We start from the raw sequence: 22,238 nt of genomic DNA on the forward strand, positions 1-22,238 counted from the left end.
TGTCTTCCAACCTGAAAAAGCATGTCACAGTATGTAAAGTACCTACTGACGTTAGCTGGCTTAATGTTTGTTAAACTGCAGATGAACATTTGAAACGTAATTGTAAGAGCTTGTAGTATCATAGTTTCCATTTTTAAACGGTTTAAAAATATGCCAACTGTTGCAGTGCAGCTGAATGATTAAGTTGACTTTGTGTTCATGTTTTTTATACAGTTCATATCAAAGTCCAAGGTAGGGGTTAGGTGTGTGTGTGTGTGTGTGTGTGTGTGTGTGTGTGTGTGTGCGCGCGCATGCGTTAGTGAGGTGCAGCTGTCTTTGATTTGGGTTATCCGGCTCATTTTTGGCTGTGATGCATGATATAAGTATGTGTTCAAATGTAACTACAATATGTAGAAATTTCATTTGTTGATGAATGCAGCAGAGTTTGTGTTCTGAGGCTTCTTGCCTTTATTTGTTCATTTTTTAACTACACTGAACAAATAAATGCAACACTTGTTGTTTGTTTTTGCTCTCATTTTTCATGAGATGATCTCAAAGATCTAAAACATTTTCTATACACACAAAATTTCTCAAATATTGTTGACAAATCTGTGATAGTGAGCACTTCTTTTTTACAGAGGTAATCAATCCTATCTCAGGTGTGGCATATCAAGATGCTGATTAGACAGCATGAATATTGCACAGGTGTGCCTTGGCCACAATAAAAGTTTTGAGGGAGCGTACAATTGGCATGCTGACAGCAGGAATGTCCACCAGGGGCCTCATGTACGAATACTTGCGACGATTTTCACGTGAAACTTGGTGTACGCCAAAACCCGGAAACTGACATAAGCACAAAAATATTCATTTGTATCAAAGTGTGCATACGCATAGATCCCAGCACATTTCTTTTGTACATTCCAATCAACGTGGAATTGAGCGCACATGCAACTCCTCCCTGTCCACGCCCCCATTTAAATACGCAAATCTATTTAAATAGGCCCTGGACCTGAGATTCACCTCTCTCCGATCAAAGAACACAATGAGTAGAGGTAAGAAGAGAAATTTTACCGAGTCTGAGCTTGAGGTGCTTGTAAATGAAGTGGAGATGTGCAGGGAGATCCTCTTTGGAACCCTGTCGACAGGGATAAACACACACAAAAAAAAAAACGACGTGAGTGGGAGCATGTGTGTGAGGCTGTGAATGCCGTTGGGTCGGAGCAGCACACAGGGTCAGATAAAAAAAAAAAAAAGAAAAGAAAAAAAAAGTGGTCAGATCTGAAGGTGGAGGTGAAGCGGAGGGTTTCTGTCCACCGCCGTAGTGTGACTGCAACAGGCGGGGGGGGGGGGGCTCTCCTCCTTCGACATGAGAGTGGCCTCCTTGGTCGGTGACACAGCTCTCACCGGAGTGGTGGGAGCCCATGAAGGTGACACTGATCATCTCCAAGGTAAATATGCTGCACTCATGTTGTAATTATACTGGTCATACAATTGGCTGCTCACAATACACATAGCTCGTGCGTAAAGATGCCAGGATATTAAACACTTTGACTTATGTACTGTATGTTTATTATTTATTTATTATTTATATTTCACAATAGACGATAAGCCAGGTGAGGACTCCTCCAGCGGCCCCGGCGTCTCCACCGGCCCCGGCAGCTCCACGCCTGCTGCTGACGCCCATCCCACTGGCCGTGTCCTCACTCGAGCTGTGCTGGAGACACAGGAGCAGATAGTCAGAGGCATCGGTGGAATACAAGTAAATTCTGTCCTTGCCTCTTTACATGCTTGAAATCACATTCTGCCGGGCCCGTATGGCTTCCCGGAGAGGGTTGAAGTAGACTGGTCCGGCATCCAGTTCCTCCGGTGGGGGGGGATGTTGTGCTCTGGCAGTGGTATGCCATGGCGGTGTGCCACGTTGTGGAGGACGCCACAGGCCATCACAATGCAGCACACCTTCTCAGGTCGGTATAACAGAACCCCCCCCCCGACCTGTCCAGGCAGCGCCACCATCCCTTTCACCAGCAGAAAATAAAGAAAACCAAAAATATGATATTTGAATGTGCACATGGATTGCGCTGGTTTCCATACGGGACAATTAAAGGAATAAACTCTTTACTCACCCAGAAGCCACCCGTCGCGCACCGTGCCAGTGTGCCAATGCACATTTGGGCATGTGCACATTCAAATATCATGTTTTTGGTTTTTATTTTCTGCTGGTGAAATTAGAGCTGCAGAGTTTCTAACAAGCCCCTGATTGTCTCCCTGTGTTCAGTATTCTTGTCAGTAAAAGCGGGCGTAAAAATTTCAGCCGCGGCGCCACACCTGTCCACACCTGTGTGTGTGCGCTGCTCGGAATCCACGGCATTTACAGCCTCACACACACGCTCCCACTCACGTCTTTTTTTGGTCATATTTATCCCTGTTGACAGGGTACCAAACAGAATCTCCACTTCATTCACTAGAATCTTTAGCTTAGACTCTGTGAAATTCATTTTCTTTCCTTTGTTCATCTGATCGGGCGAAGAGGTGAATCTCGGGTCCAGGGCCTATTTAAATAGATTTGCATATGTAAATGGGGGCGTGGACAGGGAGGAGTTGCATGTGCGCTCAATTCCACGTTGACTGGGATGTACAAAAGAAACGTGCTTGGATCCATGCGAACGCACACTTTGATACATCTGAATTTTTTTGTGCGTACGACAGTTTCTGGGTTTTGGCGTACGGCAAGTTTCACGTGAAAATCCACGCAAGTATTCGTACATGAGGCCCCAGCACCCCGGCAGGAAAAGTGGCATGATCTGTATCTGAAGGTAGACCTGGACAGAGTGATATGTGTATCATATTAAATGTAAAGCTATGACATATTTAAAAGGGAACACCTTCTTATTGGCTGTCAAACATTAATACAGATTGAGAAATGCCCAACGCAGATGAGGGGACAAATGTGTGTTTGGAGGTGCACAGAGCTGTAACTGTGCTTTCCATGCAAAGAAGGTATCAGAAGTCTCTCATACAATTATGATGTGCTGGTGTTGAATTCTGTAGTATTGCAATTTTTGTCACATCTTGTCTGTGAACCTGTAGCCTTCCAGTTCGCTCCCTGTCTCAGTGCATCCAGGACCCTCATGTACAGTGGCACAGCAGTCAGGGCCTTCACCTGCAGGTTCACCATCACCAAAGGATGTCTCCTTAGCTGGTGGTGAACCTAGAAGGCCCATTTTGACTTTGGCATCAGTAAGTAATGAGCACCTGTGGAAGGTCAGGCTGTCCTGTCCTGTTTATGGCACACAGCTCACAAGCTATGGAGCTCACAAGAGAGCCCGCCACATTCTGATGTGGACAGGTATTACCTGATGATTACAGAGACTCTCTGGTGCTCTGGTTGCAAGACAACATATCTTTCCTCCAGCAAGACAATCTTGGACCAGCTGGACCTGGCTCACAGGCTGGAGTTCAGATTGATTCTGACTCAAATGACTATACATAGATCATTGTGCCTTAGTTTGTTATCAAGAAATTAGAAGGTCTTAATGTTTGTCTTATTCGGCCTCTCGTTCCCTTTGTTTTATACAGATTCGCTTGTGATGTGCGGGTTATCCGTTTCCTTGGAAACAGTCCCACCCCCTTGGTCAGACAGCTGAGGGAGAACCACAGTGAGGAATGGCTTAAGTGCCTCTGCCGGTACCTTGGAGCATGCTCTGACTTTGCCGCCAGGCCGAGCCTTTTCCCCGTGAAATTCCAGGACCCTCCTGAGCATGTGGATGTTCCATCACACAGATGGATGCTGGCTGTTATGGCCGTGACATTTTGAGCAGGCTGGACCACATCAAAGCCAGCATAACGTCCACCTTTGGCAGAATCCTGAAAATGGACTCCACAAAAAAGGTAAGTATTTTTAACTGCTAATACTTTACATTGACTGTGACTGTTGTCAGGAGGGCAGAGGATGGACGAAACTGAAGGAGAGATTTGGTGGGTGGCCAGACCTGATAGTCAAGCTGGACATCAATTCATGCGGCGACTGGCATCTGGGTGTACAAAGGATGCTCATCATCTGTACCCTGTGTTCATGGCGAAGCTGTCGAGCTGCATTTTTGAATGGGACAGAGGAGATGTTGCCTCGCTGCGTCAGGCCAAGCGGGAGCAGCTGAGACAGAAAGGTGTCCCTGGCATCACTGACACTCGTCAATCAGCACATCACCAAAGACGAGCTGGCACTGCACTGCTGGAGGCAGACAAGAGGAGAGCGGCAGACAGTAGTCGTTATCGAGCAGCTCCTCAATGAACTGATGGGGGCAAAAGGCAGAGATTTTCTTGCTGTTCCTTTTTTGGACCAGGAAAGGATGCAGCACATCTGGCAAGTCCAACAGAGGCACGTTAAGTGCATACAGGACGAACCAGGTGTGCTTCTTTACACCCAGACAGATACCACCACCAAGGCAGGCATTGTCCTGCCAAACTACAGGTGTGCCAGAGGGTCCAAATCACTGGAATCCTTTCACCTCCATGTAAACAGGTTCATTCCAGGTCAGTATGAATCATTATTCATCAGTACAATTCTTTAACATCGTAATTCTGTTGTTTGTCATTACCATTATCCTGGAAACAGTGGCACAATTAATATTTTACAGATGACCAAACACAACAAATTAACTTATCATTGTGTTTACCTTTCTACTATCTTAAGGAACGAGTGCCAACAGCTTGAATTTCCAGCTGTACCTCCTGGAAGGACTGAACAGGTGGAACCAGGACGGAGAAGCGGCATCTCTAGCAGTCAAGCCTGCCCCCCTGCTGAGTTATTCTGGAAACCTCGTTCACTGTGTTAACACCCTCAGTGTCAAGGTCTTTGGAAGGCACCTTGTCCCGTCTTTTAGCCTCGTGCTGTCTACACTGGTAAGTTCAAGCTTTTCATCCTGATGAAGCTATTTGCTATATTCACTATGTCTTTGTAATGCGTTATCTGAAAGTGAATGTTCCACCCTCTATTGTTCTCTCACCTGTCCCAGGTGAGCTTCTCGGTATAGATTACCATAATTTCCGCACTGTAAAGCGCACCTAAAAGCCTTCAATTTTCTCAAAAGCCGACAGTGCTTATAATCCGCACCTTATATATGGATCAATATTGTTTAATCATGGCTACCGTAGTCAGGGGGCGTCACCGAAGTAACAGCGGTAAAGAGAGAGTGTGTGTGTGTGTGTGTGTGTGTGTGTGTGTGTAAAAACCCCAAAATGGCTCAGTTTATTCTATAATATAAAATACATAAAAAGTTGGTATTGCACCATTCTGTACAAAAAATGACATAAAAAGGTTACAATTTTTTATTATTTAATAGTTTATTATTTTTATTTTTTTTTCTAAGGCTTTGTCTTGATATCAAAATATCAAATCATCAAATGAAATTTAATGTATATCACGCCAAGTTACAATGAAGTTACCTTCAGCCATTTTTCATATAGGGCAGGTTGACACCAAATTCTTTGGCATTACAAAAAAATCCCACCATGAGCTGCACTTGGTGACAATGTCAAGGAGAAACTTAACTGAATAACTGAATGGTTGATGAATTGCCAATTGAATCGTTAGTCTCCACTCCTGATTTTCTTTTTTGCTTTTCTTTCATAGGAACATCAAAGAAGAGAAGCTGGTCACCTGGTGAAATCCGGGCTGTGGAAAAAACACTGAATGATTTCATTGAATCTGGTAAAGTGCCCGGCAAATCAGAATGCAATGCCTGCATTAAGGCTTCACCAGAGGCGCTGAGAAACAGAAGCTGGACTGCTGTGAAATTTTATGTTAAAAACAGGATCACTGCCATTCAGCGTCAAAGTGCCAAAAGATTTTATTGAAAAGCAAAGAGCACTTGAATTTTTTGTTAATTGAATTTTGTTCAGATGTTGGCCAGATGTTAATAAAAGCCATTTAAGATTAACTTCAAAATGCCTGTCTTGTGTGAGAACATTTAAAGTTAAGTAGAGCTCTTTTCTCCACCTCTGTGAGGCTTATAGACATGATATGGGTGGGGGTGGGGGTTGGCTCCAGTGGGGACCAACGGCTGGTCCCCACTGGAGCCAAAATTCAGGTTTAAAATTTATGTGAGAGTATTTGATGCTTTAAGTCATTTTCATGCTCACGTGAATTTTTAAAAAATTTAGCAGTTAAAACCAAGTCTCTAGACCACTCAGAAAGGGTGGATCCCACAAGGACCCTTCCAGTCAGTGGACCTCACGGGGAAATAAAAACTGGTGGGTGTGTGTGTGTGTGTGTGTGTAGACCCCAAAATGGCTTCTTTCAAGAGACACGCTTACGACGCAGAGTTCAAACTCAAGGCTATCAGTCACGCAGTAGAACAAGGGAATACCGCAGCAGCGAGAGAATTCAACATTAACGAATCAATGGTGCGGAAGTGAAGGAAGCAGCAAGATGACCTATCTGATCTCCTGGTTTTGATCCTGTGCTTTGGACTTACTAAACCGCTTAGCCCTTAAACTTGTCTGCCTCTGTGTCGTGCTTTTGGGTTCAAGACTTTGTTCCAGCTGTGACAATCAGACTGTTTCTTTTGTGTTTACTGAATCAAGGAAAAGTTTCCTTCCACTACGTGATAAAAATGTTGCACTACCTGTTATACCTTGCTGTTGTTAAAACAAACTGTGTCACGAAAATACGTCACTGACATTACCTCTGGAAAAATAAAAAAGCTGTTTATTCATTTTGGGAGTGAACGGAATTGTCAGAACGCTGGTTTGTATTCGATTAATAAAGTTTGACTGACTTATGACTGTTTTGTTGACATTCCCTTAGCACCTGAGCAATAACTGATAATTATAGAATTATAGTTAAAAAAAAAATGCAAAAAGTAAAGTCCAGTGTAATGCATTTTTATAATCACCTTTTTGTATTACATTTTACAGTCTGTGCATGAGTCCACACACTCTGACCAGCCCTTTCTACCTGCTCTGCTCTTCATACTCCCAGCAAGTACCCATGCTGACCTGTCACAGCTGGTAAGTGTTCTTATTATGTGACATACCATCTGTTGCACTCGTAATATGATGTAATGTTTTTTTTTTGTTGTTACTTATTTTTTTTCCCCCCAGGCTCAGCTGTCCTCTGGTCAGTCAGCTTGTATCACCAGTGCAGCTTCTGCCCTTCCTCTCCCCACCGCCTTCACAATGACTGCCTCTGCTGCAGCTGGGTCTGAGCCACCCCAGCAGCCCCTGAGAAACAGCTGGTTAGTCTTTGTGCATCAAAAAGATGTCAGTGGTCTTAATGTCCTGCTCGTCAATGTATTATTGGTATTCCTAATTATCTTATTACATTTAACAGATTGAGCACACCCTGTCCTCTGGACCTACAGCTGTCACCTCCAGCATAGCCAGACTGTAGTTGTCTTGTAGAGTCCATCTGTGTAACATTCACAAGAGCCCCAAAAAACAGGGCAGTTACAGCCTGACGAGATGGATTTTGACTGACTAAAGATCAGCAGCAGGTCCTGGGGAACGCCACCATGATGCTGATATCAAACAACACTGACTCAGTGGCACAATAAGAGACTGAAGAGGCAGGACAGTAGTATTCTGCTGCAAGGGGTCAACCTGCCTGACTCTGTCCCTGTTGCTGCAAGGCACCCTCCTGCCTTACCTTCACAGCCTGGTCCAAACCATCAGTACCACTTGCCCCAGAGTACAGTTGGACAGACAGTGAATAAGCAGAAGTAAGCAGCTCAGAGGCAGTTATTCTGTAAGCCACCACCTCCAGCTCCTACATTTTCAAACCCCAGCCCCATCATTGTGCCAGTTGTGTTTGTTAACCCAAGTGAAAACAAACAGATTGTGCCGTCTGGCCCCCTGCCCTCACCACCGCCGACCCGGAGAGCTTATAACCGGACAGTCAAAAAAAACACATGCCGTCAGTGCCACCTACCACGCACAAGGGAAAATGGTCATGGGCAGTATTATGGCATTATATACTGTCCCAAAAATAACACAGTGCCACTGGAAAAATGGATGGAGGAGATGAGGCGAAAGAGGGAAGGGAAAAAAATGGTGTGACATTCTTTGTCAATATGTATATAATATAATGTAAATAGTTTTAAAAGAAAAGAAATGTCTTAATTTTCTCCTATTCTAGTTTTTCTAACTTAATTAATTTTCTTCTTTTGTTAATTTATTGTATTTATGTTACTTATTTTGTTTTGGTTATTTTTTTAATCTTTTAATCTTTTATTCTCACTGATAGAGGCCAGCTTGTGGACTGAAATGGCTAAAAAGTCCAGTGCCTATAAGAGAAAGGGAAAGACAATGAAAACGAGGAGAACAAATACCAAATATAGATGTTTTACGAGTCACAAACATGCATACCTTAGCTAGGTATTCACCGTGGAAATTCTCACCTGACATGGTCTCACCTTTTTCTGCAATATATATATATCTAATTATATATATATAATATATATTATATATATATATATATATATATATATATATATAATGTTAGTATTAATTATAGTAGTTATGTAAAAATATATAGTTAATAATAATAATAATTGTTATAATGTTTCTAATTTTCTATGTTTTTATTTAGGTATTTCTCATTATTTTTCTATTTTAAATATTATTGTAATAATTTAATTATTTTCTATATTTGTTCATTTATTGCTTTTATTTTATTTCGGTTATTTATTTTTTTTTCTATTTTTAATTGTTTAATTTATTCCTGTTTTTATTGCTTCAGGTTTTCTGGTTTCATTTTCACACGTGTGTTTTTGAGTGTTTGTGTGTGTGTGTGTGTGTGTGTGTTAAATTAGTAATAAATGTGTTACATTTCAGTGTCGAGTGTCTTCACTTTTTTCTGCAAACATGCATACTCATTCATAGAAGACGATGACATTGTTGCTTTATTCAGAAATTACTATAAAAGTACATTTAGTAGTACTTTGTGTTACAGGCGTCACGTTCCCTTGGTGGAATCGAACCCACGACCTTTGGATCAAGAGCCTCCTATGCTTTTCTACAGTGTCATGTTTGGTTAGATTTCTTAAATGAATAGACCAGAATATGTGTGCTTTTACTGGTGATGACAGCTGAGGCACATATAACTACAAGTTCATTCCATTTTTTTCCTCTTTTTCTCAAAATTTCCTCTCTTTTCCTTCATTTTTCTCCTTCCCCCTTTTTCCTTCTTCTTCCCTGTATAATCTCCTCCAATTACATTGCCCCATTTCCATCTTTCTCCATCTTTGCCATCAGCCAATCACAGTGGTCCTTCTCCAAAATTGCTGGGACGGACCAATCACGGCCCACCATTTGCTATCAGCCTATCACAGTGTTGCTTCTCCAAAATTCAGTCGGCTGGAGTCCAGGGGCCTCATGTAGAAAGCTTGCGTACGCACAAAAAGTGGCGTACGTCCTTTTCCACACTTCCACGTTCAGATGTATCAAATGTGAAACAATCGTAGAAATGTGCGTGACCCACGCCAACTTCATAGCTGTCGTACACACGTTTCTACAGCTGTTGTTCCTTAGAGGTGATGCTGGGAAACTGTTTATAATGTGATAACAAGTAGTCATCAGATTGATGTGCACATCGGAGACACACTTATGAACAATTAAGTTTGCAATTATATAGGTGGATATAAAAGCATGCGTAATGTGATGAAGAAAATGATATTGCAAATGGTGCAATCCGACGTGAACGAGTATTTAAGGAACGCGAGGATTTACTTGCAAACCATGATAATTGGCTCACAAGCCGATTTCGGTTACCAAGGCCAGTGAGTTGTGCAGTGATGCGCAAGTGCAGCTAACTAACATCGCGGCAAGGTGGCCTGGTTCAACGCACGACTCATTCATTATGACTAACAGCATGGTTGGGAACAGGCTGGAGGCCGGCACGGTGCGCGACGGGTGACTTCTGGGTGAGTAAATAGTTTATATGTTTAATTGTCCCGTATGTAACGCTGGTTTACATATGGGACAATTAAAGGAATAAACTCAGAAGCCGGGAGGAGAGCAGAGGCGGCTGCTATGTAGCGGAGACTGGCACCGGTAGTATAGTAATCCACGGTAGTACCGTCGTGTAAAATTTCTAGTATAGTAGCAACGGTTATGATTTGGCACCGCGGGGTACCGTGTATACCGTGGGTATCGTGCAACTCTAGTACGCACACTTTGATACATCTGAATATTTTTGTGCGTACGACAGTTTCTGGGTTTTGGCGTACGGCAAGTTTCACGTGAAAATCCACGCAAGTATTCGTACATGGACCCTGTTTGGAATCATACTGGGCTTTGGTTAGCTCATTCCTCATAAAGTACGCCGTTTCTGGGCCACAAGAGGCTGTCTTTATGGAGACACGGGGGTGCTGAATTGACAGCACCTTTCTTCCTCGTCAATAGCCTAAATGTCGAAACAGCGCCACCAGACCTCCATGTTGTGGCTGAAAACGGTATTGCAAGCGCATCTTCCAGCACCGTAGCCAGGATACGGTTCCGGGCGAGGAGAGAGCGGTTAAAACGGAACGGACCGGGTGCATGCGCATTAGGGATTACCCATGATTCCACGGGGCAACTTGACACGTTTCAAAGCTTTAATTCAAAAAGTAAGGCATCTTAAAACCTGAAAAGTGTTTCTAGTGAGTGGACTCAACAGGTGGGAGCGTATCAACGTGGTAACAGACAGACAAATTGACCTGCACCGTGAGTAAGATCAAGTGCGCATCAGAGACCTATAAAAGCCGAGTGGAACTCTGCTCTATATTGGTAGCTGGTCACGGAGCTCCTGCGCTGCACAGACAGGCACATACACGCACGCATGCGCACCCAACACCCGCCAGAAACACAGAGCTCCACTGGGCATCTGTGGACCCATGAGCTGCGCCAGCTATGGCAGCGCTCTGACTGCTACCTTTTAGTCATTGCCTATAACAGGGCCTTTTGTGACTTTGATAGAAAACTCGCTTTAACACTTTGACCAACAAAATTGACCGAGAAACGTCCCACTGTTCTGGTCGGGCCAACGTCTGCCATACTACCTGTCGTATGCTCTTGGTGACGTCATGCGCCTCGGTGGCCGAACGGTTGGCGTCCAGAGCAACGTAAAAAAAATCCATGTACGCATGCGCACAGCGCTAGAGATCCGCTGGTTGCAAGTTCGAGTCCAGCGAGGCTCACAGTGACATGCACTTCACTTCCAGGGTTCAGTTCACTGGTAAAGGAAGCCATCGGGTACTGATGCCAGTCACCTTGAAAAATATTATCAAGAAGCAGAGGACTGTCAGTAAAGTGCTCCAGCCAACATTCAGTCAGTTGGTTTCCTCTGCTTCCATAAGCCTTTGGAAGAAGCTCACCGGGGGCCTCATGTACAAAGCTTGCGTACGCACAAAAAAGTGGCGTACGTCCTTTTCCACGCTTCCACGTTCAGGGGCCTCATGTACGAATACTTGCCGTATGCCAGAACCCGGAAACTGTCGTACGCACAAAAATATTCAGACGTATCCAAGTGTGCGTACGCATGGATCCAAGCACATTTCTTTTGTACATCCCAGTCAACGTGGAATAGGTGGGTTGCACGTTACGTCACGTCTGCGCGCGAACCTTAAGTGGTGGTCAACTGGTGGCACAGCCCATTGATATCACAGTGTTTTCAGCTTCCACAATGCCTCAATTTTGTGCAGTTTTTGGCTGTTCCAATCGGTCTAACCGAGAGAAGGGAAAGGGTTACTACCGAGTACCTAAGGTAATCGTCCATAGAGGTGAAAAATGGAAAAAACTGTCCGAACAACGACGTAAAAAGTGGATAGCTAATCTTCGTTTAAAGACTAAGGGAGCTGAAACTGCTTATGCTCGTGTCTGCGGCGACCACTTTGTTAAAGGTATGTGTAAAAAAATCTAACAGCTTTGTAGTAGCCTAGCGCAGTGGAGTATTATGTTGTTAAATGTCAATACCAATGCCAACAGTAATGTAATATTAATACGGGCTACGTTTGGACTTTGCCTTGAAGGCCGCCCCAGCGCGTTGTTCGCTACTGAGTCAATGGACTGGGCTCCGACGGTCAACCTGGGTTACGAGTCCGGAGGCACAGAGCTAAAGTCATCGTCATCTGTGAGACGAGACGAGAAAATGAAGCAAAAGGAAGATCTACAAAGCCGGTTGGAATGTGCAGGAACTATGTTGGATCTTCAACATACGTGAGGCATCAACTTCAGACTGGGACCAACACAGACGAATCGACGAGCAAGATGGCTACCACCGGTCTGATGGGACAACAAAGGATGCAGGTAGTGAAGCTTTGTGCGTACTTACAAGACGTCGTAAATAGCGTTAATGTACCATTGTGAGGCAGAGGTGGTCGCCAAAATATTCACTTTACGAAATCCATGTAGGCTACTGGTATAGTGGTGTTGATGTGTTACTGTCAGGCTTAATGTCCCTTACATGCTTGCAGTGTTAGTTTCAAGTTGTTAACACTGTGTGGGAAGCCTGTATACCTGTATCAAAGAGGGCCATGTTGTGTCCAAAATAGAGATGAATGCTGCTCCCGTGTTGCTTTTTAATAATATGCGCACTACTAGCCTACATGTTGTGTCCAAAACACAACTTGTGTTTTAGAAGTAGGGTGCGCACATCCACAAGTAGTTGTCCAGGTGCCAGACAAAAGGTAGTAGGTAGTGTGATGAAGCAGTCTGCATACTGTGTATTAACTCCAAAAATACTTTATTTCATTTGAGCATTGCCTGAGGAAGATCCCTCTGTTGGATCGAAACGTTGCCATATGTTAAAATGAAATAAAGTATTTTTGGAGTTAATACAGTGTGCAGACCGCTTCATCACACTACCCAAAACATAACTTGTGACATTATACATAATGCTTGAGTATTTATTGTCACATTATGCTATATTGTAGGCTATGCAGATGCTGGATGCCAGACGGATTTCACCATGGATGACCTAGAGAAGATGGAGGAGGTACTCAGGGAAAACATGGTGGAGTTGGGGAATCTTCGTACCAAGGCACTGGACAGCAAATTCACCCAGCAGTCCTTTGAAAACAATGAAGAGAAGACTAGGTTCTACACAGGGCTCCCCAATTTCTTGGTGTTGATGCAGATTTTCCGGCTGTGTGAACCTGACATCATCTGCAGCCCCTTGTCTGTCTTGTCCAAATTTGAACAGTTTATGCTAGTTTTGCTCAGGCTGAGACTTAATTTTCCATTGAAGGATTTAGCTTTCAGGTTCAACATCTCCTTGTCCACAGCTTCAAGGGTTTGGCATAAACTAATAGACATTCTTCATGACAATCTAGAATTTCTACTTGAATGGCCTGAGCGACATGTACTCCGTGACACAATGCCTATGGCGTTCAGGGAAGCCTTTGGGTGTAAAGTGTCTGTAATACTGGACTGTTTTGAGGTGTTCATTGAGAGGCCATCCAATCTACTTGCTCAAGCACAGACATGGTCCAATTACAAGCATCACCACACTGTTAAATTTCTGATTGGAGTTGCACCGCAAGGCTTTGTAACATTCATATCTGTTGCCTGGGGAGGCAGGGTCAGCGATAAAGAACTGACTATACAAATTGGCGTCCTGAATAACCTCTTACCTGGTGACATTGTCCTTGCAGACCGAGGGTTCAACATTGGAGACAATGTTGGCTTTTACTGTGCCAAACTACACATACCGGCGTTCACAAAGGGGAGAAAGCAGCTGACCCCATTAGAGGTGGCAGAGAGAGGGTCATAGGGTTAGTTAGAAGGAAATACCTGATTCTACAAAGCAAGGCTATGCCCATAGAAAACATGGCCACAAACCCAGGTGAGGCACTGGCATTGATAGACAAGATTGGTGTGATCTGCTGTGTCTTATCAAATCATTCAGAATCCATTGTGTCATTGGAGTGATATTTGTTTGGTTACACACTTGAAGTGCATTTGCAAGGTGTACAAGTCAAACTAATTGTTTTGTACAGCATCTGTACAATGTGAACACCTATGCAAACTGTGATATAGATATCCTCTTGCTTTTTGTTGTAAATAGACCACTGTGTATCCCTAGGATGTCCTAGTCCTTTCTAAATAAACATCCTTGTATGAAAAGACTACTGAATACGTTTTTTTGTATTTCAAATTCTTTAGTGTTACGACTCAAATGTATATATACACAAGTTACATAAAAAAAGCAATTACAATAACAATGGCAATGACAATAGTAAGTATATAACAATGCGTAAGAACGAGAAGTGGCTATCCATAGGGGTGCAGCACAACACCACAACTTGGGTGCTAAAAATTAGGGCATCACATTGGCTTAAGACGGTGACTTGGTCAGCTTCTGTCCCAGAACTTCTGGAAGGACTCCTGCTCTAAAGAAATGCTCCACTTCAGGAAGAACAGTATCCCAAAATGCATTGTCCGGAATCACTCTCTCAACAAACATGTCATGCGGCGTCCACACAATGAAATCGCAGTAATCTGCCTGAGAAATGTGGAGCTGAGCCTGGACCTGGTAGAAATACTCATGTTCCCGGTCTAACATGACTTTCCCTCCATCTGTTGTCAGACAGAAGCCCTTCTGCCCAGCAGTAAGTTCCAGGTTGGCCTCATCCTGTTGAGAGTATGGGCACTAAAAAAAACAAACAGAACACATTAACTACAACATACTCTGCCTTTTGGCACGGCGAAGTAAAGTCAGTCTTGTATTACTGAATTAATTTAGTCCTGACTTCATCAGACAAGACACCGTAATCTGTCAAGACACCTTACCTTGATCTCACAGATACCATTGCCATGGCAGTTGCAAGCGACCATGCCGTCAGGTGAGGCCCCCATATAAGGCCACTTTGGGTTCACCCAGAGTCCACTGTCCATACAGGAGAACCCCTCATGTTCTTGGGTCATCATCCTCTCATAGGCTCTCCTGGCTTGCCCTTCGTGCTTGTTTCCATAACTGAATAATACAAATGCAAAACATGTAATGGTAAGTCTCTTAGAAAATTAGTAAACACAGTACAGGCCTGGCTATTTACAGAACATAGCACATTTTCAGGGAGGGCATGAAAACTATGCATGAACACATGTATAAGTATGTGCTTAACAAATAAATGAAAATATAAAAAATATACTCAATTATTTTTTAAAAATGAAGCTGAACAGGGAGTCCACACTTTTGGCCTGTACTGTATATAACAGTCAAGTGATTTATTCTTCAATTTTTTGCCATTATGGTCACTCATACTGCATAGCCCTTGCCAATACCATTCTGAAAACCACTGATGACCCTGTAAATACGTTGTAGCAGCTGTGCTGAACCTATGTGCCTCAGGGTAGCATATGGCCTTGATTAAAGCCTTTGCTGGCTTCTCTGCGTTGGTGTGGAGTACACGTCTCCGGTTGGAGGCTGTTATCCGCCCTGCTCTCTGTCTAAACCAGGTCTTGCTGCTACTCTGACCTCGAGTGGCTCTCTCTATTGCCCCAACCTGGGCGGTGGTGAGTTCATCCAGCTCGAAGGCCTGGCAAAGCTGCTCAAGTTCTTTGGGTTGTAGCTGTAGCGTGAGTGGTGTTCTATACTCTAGAACGCTTTTAGGAAGCTTAGTGGATTTTGGAATGAATGCCTTATGAAAAGGGTCCCTGGCCATCAAAGCTGCACTCTTGGGAAAGTTTTCTGTCAACTCCTGAAAGTAGCTCATGTACTTCTCTGAACCTGGCTCCACTGGAGAACGACGTGTTCTCTAGAGGTGTGTGCAAAAAAAAAAAAAAAATCATCATGACAATGCATTGCTATTTATACTGCATCAATTCATGACAATGTATTGCACTGCATCATGATCAGTGCTTGAAGTGGGGAAAAAGTAAAAGCTCACACAAACAAGGTACTGACATCAGTCAAAATGAAAACTTTCACAGACAACACAATACTAATACCCGCCCCAAGTGTTCTCTGTACCTTCGCACGAGCTGCTGCAGCTTCACTGAAACTGTCCCGGTTCTGTCTTTTGGCCTGTGAAGAGCGGAAGTCGATGCAAGCAACCGGGGCAGGGGGGATCTGAATAAAAAACAAACACTAAAATTACCCCTCCATTTCTGAGGTCCACAATACACTTAGAGCTAGCAATGCATACATGCAGAATGTACAATACAATGCATATGACACAGCACCTCTGTAATAGACATAGCTGTTGCAAACATGAACAAAAGTGATATACTATATGGCCATGAGCACATTACATCCTCATTTACTTTACTCCACAATGTATTCGTTTTATATTTGAAAATGTATTCTCTGTCCAGCATAATTATTATTACTGTGGTCGTCACTTTACCTTTTTCACATGTGATGGCATCAGCCACTCGCAGGGTTTTGAGGTGCATGCGAGTTCATCTTCACGCTTCACCATGTCCTCCACAGCGAACAGGACAGCCCCAACATGAGAACACGATTCTGACAGTCTGTGAAGGGAACACAATATTGCTTTAATAAGCAAGCTGAACAAATACAAATGAGCGAAAGCCTACTGTGTTGCAGGTAGTGCTGTGCATATCAGGCACACGACCTACTGTTAATAAATAACAATGTATTTATAACACGCCTTGTCATCAGTTCAAAAAGAGAAACTGTGATAGACAGAGGTGATATTTAACAAGTATTATACAATAATGATACGCATGATCAGATTGGATGCTATGGCAAAACATACTGTTACTTACCCTGCCATACAATCGCAGTGCCCAGCCTGGACGTCCCCATCTTTCGAGGCAATAACCCACGTTTTCAGCGGGGTTTCGTGGGATCTCTGAGAGTGGTTGACCTAAATAAAAACACATTTGCCACGTCGTCAGAATCTTCACGTTTCAGTAGAACTAGAATCCACGAAGTGCTTTAGTGCTAACAGGGCACTTGACAACAGAATCACTCTCTCTCTCTCCCTCTGCCTTGTGCATTAGGCTAACAAAAACACAACGACAGCATTTGGATGTTTTGGATCTCAACATTTTATGAAGACATTTAAATTTTTATTTGACTCCGAACATTCACAGCGCAGGATTGAAGATGCTAGTGCTGCTATGATACTAAATGCCTGGCCCAGCACCACTGCTTTTTCCATTGGCTTAGTGCACCACCATAAACAACAAAGAAAACAAACTTACCCTGGCAAACAGCAAAACGTTGTTGTTGTTTAGGCGTTTTACGCCCATCTTGCTGATCCAGCCATTATGGTAAAAATTGTACGAGTCCAAACTTTTGTGGGCCTTCATTTGTTCCCTTGTGTAGTAGGATGTCTGGAGCACCAAGTAACTTGTGATGTCCACAGCCTCAATCTTGGGTAAATGTTGTCGATCTTGAGAAAATTCCGACATCTTCATCAAGTAGAGGTCTTTCCCTACATATTTTCCCACAATCGCCAAATATCTCTCCCTACATGCCGGGTCCAATCGCTTACAGTAGTCGCTCATTTCCATCAAAGAGGGGGTAATATTCAAGCTCTCTGTTTCCATGTTTAGGACGTTGTGAAGGAGCTTCCAGGAGCTTCCTGTCCACCAACAATGACTAACACATAAACCACGCCCGTTTCCAAGGAAACAAAACGCTATCTTTAGAAAAGTAATTCCGCACTTAAAGTGGGCTACCTTTAATTACAAACATTCTGTGTCAGATCGAAAAAATGAAGTTTTGAATGGGTTTCAATGGCTCCAAGCCCAGGTTGTCCACCACTTCAAATTTGCGCGCTCCCGTGATGACGTAACTGCAACCCACCTATTGAGCGCACATGCAGATGTGCGAAACTCCTCCCTGTCCACGCCCCCATTTGATTTTGCAAATCTATTTAAATAGGCCCTGGACCTGAGATTCTCTCTTCGTTCAGATCAAAGAACACAATGAGTAGAGGTAAGAAGCGAAATTTTACCGAATCTGAGCTTGAGGTGCTCATAAATGAAGTTGAGATGCGCAGGGAGATTTTGTTTGGAACCCTGTTGACAGGCATCAACACAAAAAGAAAACGACGTGAGTGGGAGCATGTGTGTGAGGCTGTGAATGCCGTTGGGTCAGAGCAGCGCACAGAATCAGAACTTTAAAAAAAAGTGGTCAGATCTGAAGGTGGAGGTGAAGTGGAGGGTCTCTGCCCACTGCCGAAGCGTGACCGCAACAGGCGGGGGGGTCGGGAGTGGAGGAACTTTCCTCCTTCGACATGAGAGTGGCCTCCTTGGTCGGTGACACAGCTCTCACCGGAGTGGTGGGAGCCCATGAAGGTGACTGATCATCTCCAAGGTAAATATGCTGAACTCATGTTGTAATTATACTGGTCATACAATTGGCTGCTCACAATACACATAGCTCGTGCGTAAAGATGCCAGGATATTAAACACTTTGACTCATGTACTGTATGTTTAATTCTTTTTTTTTTTTTTATTTCACAATAGACGATAAGCCAGGTGAGGACTCCTCCGACGGCCCCAGCGTCTCCACGCCAGCTGCTGAGGTCCGTCCCACTGGCCGTGTCCTCACTCGAGCTATGCTGGAGTCACAGGAGCAAATAGTCAGAGCCATCGGTGGACTCAACGATCGTCTTGATCAATTAATTACTGTACTTACAGATATGTACAAGTAAATACTGTCCTTGCCTCTTTACATGCTTAAAAATCACATTCTGCTGTGCCCATATGGCTTCCCGGGGTGGGTTGAAGTTGATGGGTCCAGCATTCGGTTCCTCTGGTGGGGGGGATGTTGTGCTCTGGCAGTGGTATGCCATGGCGGTGTGCCACGTTGTGGAGGACGCCACAGGCCATCACAATGCGGCACACCTTCTCAGGTCGGTATAGCAGAACCCCCCCCCAACCTGTCCAGTCAGCGCCACCGTCCCTTCAGCAGGCCGATTGCCCTCTCCATGACCACTCGAGTGCGGGAATGGAGGTCATTATACCTCCTCTTTTGGTCAGTGTTGGGGTCTGTAAGAGGGGTCATCAGCCACGTTTTTAGAGGGTAGCCACAGTCCCCTGGGGTCAGATGAAGGCAGAATACAATGCACCACTTAAATGAACCACACAATTAATGAATTCAGAAATGCGCCGCGGCTGACATTTCCAACTTTACACCTGCTTTTACTGACAATTCCCCTGTTGCCAGGAACCCCAGAGTGGTCAGCACCTGTGTGGACAAGTACACTAGCCTTGGTAAAAGAAAATCAGCTTATGAGCCAATTATCATCGTTTGCAAGTAACTCCTTGTGTTCCTTAAATACTCGCTGACATTGGATTGCACCATTTACAAGGTCCTCTAACAACGCTAACGCTGCCATTGTTAATACCATTTTCTTCATCACATTACGCATGCTTTTATATCCACCTATATAATTGCAAACACGTGGGTGTGTTAATTGTTCATAAGTGTGTCTCTGATGTGCACATCACTCTGGTGACTACTTGTTTTCACATTATTAACAGTTTCCCAGCTTCACCTCTAAGTGTTGCCAAAGGAACAATAGCTGTAGAAAGTGCGTACGACAGCTATGAAGTTGGCGTGGGGCACACACATTTCTACGATCATTTCACGTTTGATACATCTGAACGTGAGCGTGGAAAAGGACGTACGCCACTTTTTTGTGCGTACGCAAGCTTTGTACATGAGGCCCCAGGACCTCCACATCCAGCATGTTCACCTCCAAGATCGTCTGAGACCAGCCACTCGGACAGCTACTGCAACAATCAGTTTGCATAACCAAGAAATTTCTGTACAAACTGTCAGAAACCGTCTCAGGGAAGCTCATCTGCATGCGTCCTCATCGGGGTCTCGACCTGACTCCAGTTTGTCATCGTAACAGACTTGAGTGGGCAAATGCTCACATTGGATGGTGTCTGGCATGTTGGAGGTGTTCTCTTCACGGATGAATCCCGGTTTTCACTGTTCAGGGCAGACCGCATGTGTGCCATCGTGTGGGTGAGCGGTTTTCTGATCTCAATGTTGTGGATTGAGTGGCTCATGGTGGCAGTGGGGTTATGGTATGGGCAGGCGTATGTTACGGACGACGAACACAGGTGCATTTTCTTCTTCTTTTTTATTAAACACTTTGTTTTTTCAATTATCATACAAAACAATCACTGTTTTACAAATAACCAGAGAAAAACAATCCCGACAACAAACAGAGACTGAACAAATCCAAAATCAACGTGACAAAATTCATCAGACAGGAAACAAAAAAAAAAAAAAAAAAAAAAAAAAAAAAACACACACACACACACACACACACACACACACACACACACACACACACAAGACTAAACAACCACAACAAGTGCACCTAATACTTATTGTTACAGGACTGTTCAAGGGCAGGTGTAGTCACTCAGTTCCAGTTCCAAACCAGGTAAATTTGTTCACATAGGTTATTAGAGGGTCCGAGGTTTTGTGGAAATCTGCTGATGGAACCGTTGAGGGTACTTCTGATCTTTTCCAGCTTAAGATTCTGCATAACGTCCCTAATCCAGTGGTGATGTGATAGAGGAATAGCAGCCTTCCACTTGAAAATAAAATTAAGCATCTAGCTAGTAAGGAGGAAAAGGCAATGACCGTCTGTAAATGAACAGGGGGAACAGATCCTGTTGGATCAGGAAACCAACCAAAAGAGACGGTGAGATGTTATAAGCATAAGAGATGGCTTCAAAAAAGGATGACCAAAAAAGGAAAAAGTTTCGTACAAGACCAGAATATACAGTGCCTCTCATAAGTATTCACCCCCTTTGATGTTTTACCCTTTTATTGCTTTCATAAATCAATCATGGTCAATAAAATTTATTGGAAAAAACTCTTTAATGTCAAAGTCAAACAGATTTCTATAAAGTAATGTTAATGAAAGAAAATTATATAAATAAAAATAATTGTTTGCATAATTATTCACCCCCTTCAAGTCAGTATTTAGTAGATGCACCTTTGGCTGCAATTACAGCAGTGAGTCTGTGTGGATACGTCTCAGTCAGTCTTGTACATCTGCCCACTGCAATTTGGCTCCATTCTTCTTTGCAAAACTGCTCAAGCTCTGTCAAGTTGCACGGGTATCGGGCATGAACAGCCCTTTTCAAGTCTAGCCGCAAATCTATAAGATTGAGGTCTGGGCTTTGACCCGGCTCTCCAGAACATTTACCTAGTTCTTTTTTAACCATTCATGTGTAGCTTTTGCAGTATGCTTTGGATCATTGTCTTGCTGGAAAATAAATCTTCTCCCAAGCCGTAGTTCGCTTACAGACTGAATAAGATTGTCCCCCAGGATTTCATGTTCTGTTCTGTTTTACAAATAACCAGAGAAAAACAATCCCGAAAACAGACAGAGACTGAACAAATCCAAAATCAACGTGACAAAATTCATCAGACGGGGGGGAAAAAAAAAAAAAAAAAAAAAAACAGGAGAGAAGAATAAAAACACATTGATCATGGATGGATCATTGTCTTGCTGGAAAATAAGTCTTCTCCCAAGCCATAGTTCGCTTGCAGACTGAATAGGATTGTCCCCCAGGATTTCATGATTTCAGTGTATTTTGCAGCATTCATTCTGCCCTCTATCTTTACTCTGGTCTCTGGAACCTTCAGACACAGGTGTTTTATACCTCAATCACTTGAAACACACCAACACCACTCAGGTGATCTTCATTTCACTAATTGTGAGACTACTGGCAACAATTTGATGGACCTCTATTGAATTAGACCATTAAATTCAAAAGGGGATGAATAATTATGCAAACAATTATATTTCTTTATATATTTTTATTTCATTGACATTACTTTGTAGACATCTGTTTTCACTTTGACATTAAAGAGTTTTCTCCAAAAAAAAGCCAAATTTTATTGACCATGATTGATTTATGAAAGCAATAAAAGGGTAAAACATCTAAGGGGGTGAATACTTATAATAGGCACTGTATGATAGGAAGTAGCCAGGATCTGTTTACATCGGTCACATAATGGGTCTACATTTGGAAATATTCTTGCTAACTTAGCTTTTGAGAAGTGTAATCTATGCAACATTTTAAACTGTATTAAAGCATGTCTAGAACATATGGAAGAAGAGTGGATGCTAGTAGCTAGAGCCTTATCCCATTCGTCATCAGACAGCTGGACCCCAAAAATTTTCCCATCTGTCTCGAATATGTGAAATAGAGTGGTTGCAGCTATCCATAATATGGGAATAAATAAATGATATTCTACTTTTATTCAACCTATTGACCTTTTAATAGGGGACACAAAACAGGATGGAGGGGGAAGAGTAGGAAAA

General features: G+C 43.3%; 1 protein-coding gene across 6 annotated transcripts; it reads right to left on the reverse strand.

Annotated features, from left to right (window-relative positions):
* Positions 1-1,605: 1,605 nt before the first annotated feature.
* On the reverse strand, positions 1,606-17,547 carry LOC113746909 (uncharacterized). 6 transcript variants are annotated; one of them, XR_003463228.1, is made up of 9 exons: positions 17,128-17,547; positions 16,687-16,787; positions 16,302-16,428; positions 15,926-16,024; positions 15,238-15,710; positions 14,746-14,929; positions 3,969-4,207; positions 3,668-3,843; positions 1,606-1,693 (listed from the first exon to the last, which is right to left on the reverse strand). XR_003463228.1 is itself a non-coding variant. In XM_027284420.1 (7 exons), exons 1-7 carry the CDS (start codon positions 17,473-17,475, stop codon positions 14,291-14,293), a joined length of 1,647 nt encoding a protein of 548 aa, XP_027140221.1. In that variant the 5' UTR covers positions 17,476-17,547; the 3' UTR covers positions 14,190-14,290. The 6 variants fall into 6 exon arrangements, 3 of the variants coding, with proteins under 3 accessions (XP_027140221.1, XP_027140252.1, XP_027140364.1); XR_003463229.1 differs by having other exon boundaries at positions 3,668-4,204; XR_003463225.1 differs by having other exon boundaries at positions 3,668-4,207.
* Between the last annotated feature and the right edge of the window lie 4,691 nt (positions 17,548-22,238).

The sequence above is a fragment of the Larimichthys crocea genome, chromosome I, assembly GCF_000972845.2.
Source record: "Larimichthys crocea isolate SSNF chromosome I, L_crocea_2.0, whole genome shotgun sequence".
NCBI lineage: Eukaryota > Metazoa > Chordata > Actinopteri > Sciaenidae > Larimichthys > Larimichthys crocea.